We start from the raw sequence: 9,253 nt of genomic DNA, 5'->3' as shown, positions 1-9,253 counted from the left end.
TTTTATTTTGCTATAACATATGTACACTTTTAGGTTACATGTACCTCAACTAATTTCAGCAATAAAAAGTTTGGGAAATGATAAGGAACATAATTTTATTATCCGTCGAAAGTTGACTAGATTTTTCAGCGTACGCGGTATGGAAATGGTTAGGGTAACTTTAACCTATTTTCCACCACTTTTATTTTGTTATAACATGTGTACACTTTTAGATTACATGTAACCCAACTAATTTCAGCAATAAAAAGTTTGGGAATTGGTAAGGAACATAATTTTATAACCCGTCGAAAGTTGACTGGATTTTTCAGCGTACGCGGTATGGAAATGGTTAGGAGAACTTTAACCTATTTTCCACCACTTTTATTGTCTTATCACATATGTCCACCTTAAGGTTACATGTACTTTAACTAATTTCAGCAATAAAAAGTTTGGGAATTTTTAAGGAACATAATTCTATTACCCGTCGAAGGTTGGCTGGATTTTTCAGCATAAGCGGTATGGAAGAGATTAGGGGAACTTTGACCTATTTTCCACCACTTTTTATTTTGTTATAACATATGTACACTTTTAGGTTACAATTTACATTGTTACAATTTAAGTTTACATATATACCTACCTGTATATGTATATAATTAATGTATATAATTAATATAATTATATAATGTATATAATTAATATACATCTATAGATGTATATTAATTATAATATATAATAATATAGTGTATATTGACATTTTGAAATAAAAAATTTATTTATACTGAGTTTTTATAGTTACTTTTATATTTTAAACAGTAGCTTTAGGTAGAAATGAGTCTATACATTATTTAGGTAATATATGTATAATGCGATAAAAGTAAATAACTATATAATTTTCCACTAGTATACTTTGTCGTAATACATATATTATTTAAGTATATTCACTACTTAATAAATAAGTATAGCGAATTAGTTTTGGTTTGGAAATCTGTAAATTATCCGTAGTAGGTAGTTGCATATGCGAGGTCTTTTTTTTAACATCGACTGTACTACTCTAAGCTAGGCGGTATCTGATTGGTCGAGAGGGAGAAGAGGGGAAGTCGTTGTGGGAGGGGAAAAAATGTAGGGTCGACAGCTGGCGATAGCTGTCTTCACGGTCGTGGGGAAGTCGTTGTGGGAGGGGAAAAAATGTAGGGTCGACAGCTGGCGATAGCTGTCTTCACGGTCGTTAGAACCACGCTGTTTTGTGTTGTTTCGTTGGAATCCTGATGTGCGGCAAAGTATAAACCGTACGGCAAAGTATAAATATGCAGCAATTAGCAGCTTTCTGTACTATAAACAGTACAAGGAAGCCAACTTTGTCGGGTGACTGTAGGAAAAGGTACGTTTTCTAATGGACAACCACAGAGAACATTGAGATCTCATGGGTAAAAAAAACCAGACCACCAATTCGGCAATAGGAAAAAATTTGTTTGTTCTCGGTCTCCCTCCAATCCAAATACTCCAATCTCCAATCTCTCCTCTGTTGTCTCGTTGCGTTGTCTGTTCTCTGTTGTCTTTGTCTGTCTCTGTTTCCTAGTAAGTTTTTGTTCTGTGTTCTGTCCTGTGGATGCTGTGTGGTGGTTCAATGATCCTTCTTGTTTTCAATTTTATGTGGAGTGTTAACAGGTATTCACGATTACTAGAAAACAACACACAGTTACCAACCAGGTAACTTAATTGCACTAGGCCGAGGCTACTGTACTAGAGAAATATTTTAACCTAGGCTTAGGCTAGTTAACCAGATGTAACTTAAGTTAGGCCTATACTAGAGGCCTCCGGGAAAAGTTCCTGCCTACTCTATAGTAAAAAGGGCATGTTTGTTGTTTAAGTTTTTCATTGTAGGCCCTATGCGTTTATTGTTTGGTTGGTGATTGATGGCTGATCGATCTTGAGCTTAAGGTAGGGTTGTCATGTGGTAAAATTTGTAAAACTGATTTTAGCTGGCGGCTCCTACTTCAGTAGGCCTAAATAAAAGTTTACGGGCTAGCAAAATTGTTAGCTTGATTGTGAAGGACAAGTTTTATATAGGTCGATATACCTATATAGCACAAATACTATAACAGAAATGGTATGGGTGGGGTCATAAAAAAAATATGTCCAACTGTCAAAAAACGTCCAAACCAGTTGTTACGGCTATTAATAGCCTAGGCCTACAGTATTAATTGACATTGGGGCCAGTTACGTAATTTGTTTCTGTCTATTAATCCATACTGTGTAGGGCCTAGGCCTATGTTCAATATGCGTGCTACAATGTCAGTATTCAAATTATGGTACGCGAAACCATAGGCTAAAATATGCATCTTGCTTGTCACATCCCACTAAAATTAACGACTAATGTAAACAAAAGTTCTCTGTCTGCTAGACTTGGTTCGGCTTTGGTATTGAACACGGATAAGTTACTTTTGGACTTCAGACTGTCCGGCAGACACGATTTAAAGGACTGGGATTAATGGAAGAAATGATAGGGCCTACCTAAACTAAGGACGCTGCTGGCCAAAGTGAAACTAACAAGGAATAAAAAAAAACTTTAAGTTAGTAGAATAGCCTACTAAGTTAGCGTTGCATTTTTCAGTCATTGCATAAATGTAGGCCTAACAATATTTCCAAACACAAACATTTAGGCCTATTTTATTCCAAAAGTGCCGTTTACAATGTATTTTAATAGAGAGTAAAAAAGGAGATTTCTCACTATTTGCAGAAATCCACAAGAGCTAAATTTTGAACATCAAAATCCAGTAGCCTAAGTAATATCTGGGGAAAACCGGGAATATGGCAACCCTAGCCTATCTTTTTCTGTAATTCGCTAAAAAATGAAGGATAGGCCTAATATTAGTAGGTAACTTATAGGTACCTTCTCCAAACAAATTTTTTATTTCGACATCTTAATTTATAGTTTTTTACCTCCTGAATTCAAATATAGACTACCATTATTTTTCACAGCAAAGGAAATATTAGGTAGGTACAGTAGAATCCCGCAAACTCGGCACTCGATAACCCGGCAGTCTGGATAACTCGGCCATCATCTGGCTCAGAAAATTAGTGATTTTTTGAGTCTGAGTTAAACATGGACTCAAGCCAGCTCAAGTCAAATCATTCGCAACTCATACCAAGGGTTTGTTGTACTATATCTGATGACTTAATACTGACGTGTAATATAGCCTAAATATAAATAAAAAAGGCAGTTAAAAAGCTTAAAAATGTTATTGTTCTTATTTTTAACCCTAGTTCCTGATAACCCGGCATTTCACAAACTCGGCACCCTTCCAGTCCACATTACGCTGAGTTTGCGGGACTCTACTGTACTGAATATAGCTGTTCAAATCAACAATAACCAAACAAACAAGGGTATAGGCTAAGTTAACTTGAGGCAAAATACCTTTAACTTACCGTACAAGTGGAATCCTGATATAGGTAGGCCTAATAAGTAGGCCTATTCTGGTCGAGTGTCCGGTAACAGTCATTTCGGATGAGTCACGAATGGTACCGGTAGGCCTACTTTTCATCATATGTAAAAAAAAAAAAAAAAATTAAAAAAGGGTACTATGGTGTATTATTTATTAATATGTATATATATATACATATGTATAGATTTATATATAAGTTATGTGTCCTTGAACGCGATAACTTGAGTAATTTTTGTCCGATTTTGATGAAATTTGGTTTAAAGGTGTAAAGCAGGATAAACTTGAATGAGTTCGCGAACCAGCTTGATCGGACTATGGGTACGGGGGTTTATGGGGGGTTTTATGGGGTAAAAATAGGGTTTTCCCATTTTTGACCCTAAAAACACAAAATTCCACAATTACTTTCAAAACCATTATGTAGAGCTTAGAGAAACAAATAATTTAGTATATTGAAGCGTTAAATGCGCCTAAGGGTTACGGAAAATTAAAAAAAATTGTAATTTTAAAATTCCCATGTTATTCTTATGGAGAATAAGTCAACTGTTGTAGTTTGCTTATTTATGAATATATTTTTATCAAATTTGGAAAATACTATAATTTCTTACTAAACTAAAGCACCTATTAACATTTTACATTAAAAAACTTTTTTTTACCCTCCCTGTTGCAGCAAACCTAAGTAGGCCTACTCGTTAAACTAATTCTATTGAAGTAGGGAATAAATGTGATATAGCCTATTTAAGGAGACATTTTAGTGTAAATCCAATGAGGCAAATGGAAATTCGCTAAGTCTGCAGGTTTGCTGCGGCGGGGGTATTTTACTTCCTCCCCCTATACATTAGTATATGGAGAAAGTATTGTTTTCGTAAATTTTTTGAGTTTGAGTGGATATATCCATTTTGGGTCTCCCTGAACCAAAAAAGTGGCTTTCAAAGTGATTTCTGTGTGTGTGTGTCTGTATGTCTGGATGTGTACAGAGCTACAGACCACACCTGTCCTACTAGTTTTTTTTTCTTTTTTTTAATAGTCAGATTTTGATGAAATTTGGTATGTAGGTAAGGTACTAATCCATGGTATCTCCAGGCAATTATTACATTTTTTTAAAACGTTGATTTGTTGATTTTTCCACAAAACCCATCAAATAAGCAAAAATCGGATTTTCTTAAAAATGGCCCGAACGATTTTGAACAAAATGGTACAACTCCCATTTCCATAAGAATTACGATTCAATCGTTATTGTAAATTATGTTATTTTCCCATAAAAACCCATACTTAACTTAAAATAAGAGAAAATCGTATTTAAAAAAAACCGGTTTTTGATTGAAATTAGTATATTGTGATAATCCTTATAATTCTTAACAGCAAATTACGACCCCCCATTGTTGTAAAAATTGGGCTTCAAAAGTTATTGTGGCATATTTTCCCATAAAAAACGGGAAAAAGGTTTTTTTGGAAAAAACGCCGATTTTGGTTTAAATTTGTTTGTTAAATTTGTTATGGTCCTTATAATTCTAAACAAAATATTGCAACCCCCCATTCCTGTAAAAATTACGGTTCAAAAGCTAATGAAACTTTTGTGATTTTACATATTAAATATCATAATTAGAGTTATTAAAGTTATTCTCATCGCTAACCAATGATAAAGTTTGTTGACAAGCTAATGGGAGAAAGTGTTTCAGATTGCTGATACCGTTTATTACTATTTTTAACTTTAGTTTTACCATTAGGCCCTACAGTTTTCACGACCCATCTGGTAATGGCTAGTTTCTATCACAGGCGAGAGTATTTGAACAATAGTTCAGTGCGATGGTATGATGAAAAATTCCTAACTTATTAACTTAGGCTAACATTCTTTTTTTCCTACACCATTTTACATTTTAAGCATATGTTTTGGGTGGCCAAAAGATGAGACGACAAATTATGTAGGGCCTAGACAAATAACAGAGATAAAAATTGAATATAAAACAAGCATTGAATACAAATTAATATGAACACAAGAACATAGAAACAAATCCAAACTAATGCCTAAATTTATTACATAGCGGTATTTGAATAGTTATGAAAACAAAATAACTTAGGCTAAGTTCTGATATTGGTTCTAATATCTGATCATATTCAAATTAATTTTTATTCTGTTCCAGATTGATTTCTCGGCTAGATCAACGTTACCTATTTATTTAAACAATGTCACAATCAACAAAAAACCCCAAAAGAAAAAAAGAAAAACTGCCTCAAAAAAATAATCTAGACCGCTACTTTTCTGCTTCCAAAACCTGCCTTGATACCAAGCACCAAGTTAATGAAAATGAAAGAAATTTACCAAATGTAACTCTAGGTTTTAAAAGGAAAAACAAATCAGAAAATAACAACTGTGTAAAATTTCAAAAAGTTGAAGAAAACTCCAATATAAACAGTAAGGCAAAAATAGCTAATGTTACTGATACAAGACTTTGCTTAGTTTCACTACGTAGAATCGATGATTCAAACAGACTACCAATTACAAAAAATGGCCAGTGTAATGTGGCTTTATTACCTGCTAATTGTAAACTTGCAAACTTGGATGAAGAAAGTACAAAGTCTGTTGATAAATCACCAAAGAAAAGGGGTAGGCCTAAAAAGATAAGTATGGTCAAAATGGTAACACAATTGAATGTAAGTGAAAAATCAACTTCATTAATACGTTCTTCGATAAACGGTTCTGTTATTGCTGAGAGCATAAACACTCCAAATCGAACCTCCAATGTGAAAAGAGATCCTTTATCAAAAGAAACAGATCAAGTGAATTCAGATAAAAGTGCAAGTATGGTTAAACTCAAGTCTTTTCCTCTTACCACTGATAAACCACCAGCAATGTCTGGAACCCCAAGAAAAGTAGGTAGGCCTAAAAACGTTGATGATTTGATACAATTGAATGGAAATGAACCATCATTTTCATTACTCCATTCTTCGTTAAATGATTCTGTTATTATTGATAGCATAAACACTCCAAAACAAACCTCTGATATAAAGGAAGGTCCCTCGTCAAAAGAAACAGATAATGACCAATCAGACAGTAAAAACAGGATATCTTCATCAAGTATGGTCAATGTTGAGTCTAATTCTCTCTCCACTGATAAACAACCCGAGAATTGTCAGAGGAAACAGGTATCAGCGTCGTCCTTCCTGGATATTGCTTACAGTCAGTTTCACAATGATTTCTGCAAAACTTATAAACTGGGGTTTGTCAGGCTACCAGAATGCCTTGACCTTGAAAAATGCAAAGCTCTGCACAAGGTAAGTCTATTGTTTTAGAATTGGCTACAGTACTTCATTAACCTCACTACCACCATAGATGAAGTAATATGCTACCACTATGTTTTTCAAGTAAAAATCTTGCAATTACCTACAAATCTTGTTCAGGAGGTTATTTTAGGTTGGATTGGATAAGGTGAAGTTGAAGTTAGAACCGAGATATAGACCTAATTTTAAACATCAATTTTATATGATAGGGGAATTAAGTCATTTAGTGGTAGTAAAGTAACGGAAAAGTTTCTAATGTTAATTGATAATATTGATGTAAGGTTAATGATATTTTTCTGAAGTATACATTGTGCTAATTACTGCAGCTAAGCACAGCAAACTCTTCATAGCGTTTTAGAAAATACTTTCTCTGTAAATCACGAACTCCACAAAAAAGCTAATGCACCTTTTTTATTTCCAAATATACTCTAAACTGTGAACTTGGATGAAAAATGTTGTACAATTTCGTTGCAGGACACACAACCCAAAGAAATAAACAGTTACCAGTACGGACATGTGTTCAATATCTTTGATTGCCCTTTTCCGGATTGGCATTACGATATACTGCCTGCCGTCTCCATGATTTTGAATGGAGAACAACACCTTAGGGGAGATATGATAAGAATGCTGTTTGACTACATCTTGGTAAGTTTTTGTCATAGAAATAAACCTTGACAGTACACAACCCATTGAAAATTAGTTTGGAATGGGAAATAATGACAACCTTACTAGTGACACCTAGATAGACGGAAATTAAGATTAAACTGGTTTTGTCGTCTAGGAATGTGAAACTAATGGCAAAACTAGACATTCCATCCTCGTGTTAAAGCTGTCACCGTTTCTTAATTCAAAATGGACGTAGAAGAATTGATCCACCGACAGATTGAGTTGATTTTAATTACTGATTTCTGTCAAACATATATATACTTAAACTAAGTCATTAATATTGATGAAGCATTTCCTTGTTGTGAACCTTTATCTGAACACATTCAAAAGTGTTGAGATAATTCCAACACTCCATATAAATTTTGACTCAAATTAATGCCATTTTACAACTTGTGACATAGAATTAAAATAATATATTAATGATTCTAAAAAAGGATAAATTACAAACAAAGTTGGTGGAATTAAATTAAGTTGCATTAACTCAGTGATTACCGTATAGTGCTAGCCAAGTGATGAGAAAGTAGCTGGTTTGACCCTCAGTTAGTAGATATTTTAAGATTGAAACTAGACCCAGCTGTGTTTAATCATTGTGATTTAAAATCACAGTTAAAGTCAATCTAAATAAAGTCAAATAAAGTCTAAATAAGGTCTAATAAAGTCAATCTTCAGCAGATCTTGGTCAGTAACAAAGCAACCATCTTATTCGTTCATAATCATCTTAACCTTAAAATACACAACATTGTGTGCCTCAGAGCGACATTCACACTCACTTTTTCTTGACAGCTAAACCATGTGTGATGTTGATCTTTTCAGAATGGTCCCAATGAAGACTTACTGTGGCAGGTCAAAACAATCCTGGTCACCCATTGGTTCATGCATCCCGCGTGTACCGACTATATGCATGAATTCTACTTGGAGTTGTTAGACAGAAAATACCGCCGTGAGAGCTTTGTAAGTGGCTTCAATTATATCTACTCTTATCTCAAGCACTCGTGTTTTCTTTGAACTTACTCATATACATAGCGTTTGGTATTTGTCAAAATTTCCGTTTTGGTTGAAAATATCAATTTTTGGTGCCCCTAAACTGAACGCAAAAAAGTAATATATGTGGATGCATACAAAGCTATACTGTACACCCTACTGTTGTCTGATTTTGATGGAAATTTGTATCTAGGTCTATGGTATCTCAAGGTGTTGTTTTTTAAATTAGATTTTGAATAGTGAGCTTTGTATAAAAATACATAAAATAACAGGATGCAATCAAGTTGTATGGTTTCAGTCAGTGAAACTTTTGAGTAGGGCTTTGTCTTCAGAATTTATGAAAAAGATTTATTTCTAAAATTAGTTAAGTAACTGGTAGGTATCTAGACAATTTATCGATTCATATTAAGTGTAGACATCAAAGCAATTTTATAATTCCTAATCAGAATTCATTCATACAACTAAAAATTTTATTTTGTCACATAAATCTGTAATGGGAGTAAATATTTTTTGAACCCTTTCTATTACAAAATCCCTGCAGTAAAATTTTTAATTTACAGTTCCAAACAAAACTAACAGATTCTGGAGTTTTGACATACATCATGGATCAGATGGAAAATATTTTGAAACCGCAGATAAATGAAATGAAGATCAATGAGGAAAACAACCCAAGTGAGGCGGATAGCACAGACAATAATGAACAGAATTTGAATTACGAAGTGTTGGAAGAAAGATTCATTAACCATCAGCCACTTATTGATGAAGAAGAACAAGAGGTAACATATTTCCATTATAGTACCTAATCTTATATATATGTTTCTGCTTAATTTTCTTACTGTAGAGTTAATTATTTTTCTACAAGTAGATTTGTAGCTACCTATAGATTTTTTATTTTTTTCGATTGGCAA

The 9,253-nt window shown here is 33.6% G+C and overlaps 1 protein-coding gene across 4 annotated transcripts in view; it reads left to right on the top strand.

Annotated features, from left to right (window-relative positions):
* Positions 1-1,266: 1,266 nt before the first annotated feature.
* Positions 1,267-9,253, top strand: part of LOC128986100 (uncharacterized) — a 35,299-nt gene continuing 27,312 nt past the window's right edge. Inside the window, exons 1-5 of one of the 4 annotated variants that reach the window (XM_054406233.1) lie at positions 1,267-1,357; positions 5,561-6,692; positions 7,173-7,343; positions 8,178-8,315; positions 8,906-9,121. In XM_054406233.1, the coding sequence (XP_054262208.1) occupies positions 5,604-6,692; positions 7,173-7,343; positions 8,178-8,315; positions 8,906-9,121 (1,614 nt within the window). In that variant the 5' untranslated portion in view covers positions 1,267-1,357; positions 5,561-5,603. Of the gene's footprint in view, positions 1,358-1,532; positions 1,687-1,797; positions 1,918-5,560; positions 6,693-7,172; positions 7,344-8,177; positions 8,316-8,905; positions 9,122-9,253 lie in introns of those variants that run through there. The other 3 variants (XM_054406230.1, XM_054406231.1, XM_054406232.1) reach the window with 3 other exon arrangements.

Source organism: Macrosteles quadrilineatus, unplaced genomic scaffold (genome assembly GCF_028750875.1).
Source record: "Macrosteles quadrilineatus isolate MER2022 unplaced genomic scaffold, UCM_ALF_1.0 Scaffold_2__2_contigs__length_208266976, whole genome shotgun sequence".
NCBI classification, from domain to species: Eukaryota; Metazoa; Arthropoda; class Insecta; order Hemiptera; family Cicadellidae; genus Macrosteles; species Macrosteles quadrilineatus.
The sequence above is the reverse complement of the archived record's forward strand: the minus strand, read 5'-3'. Positions and strand labels throughout refer to the sequence as shown.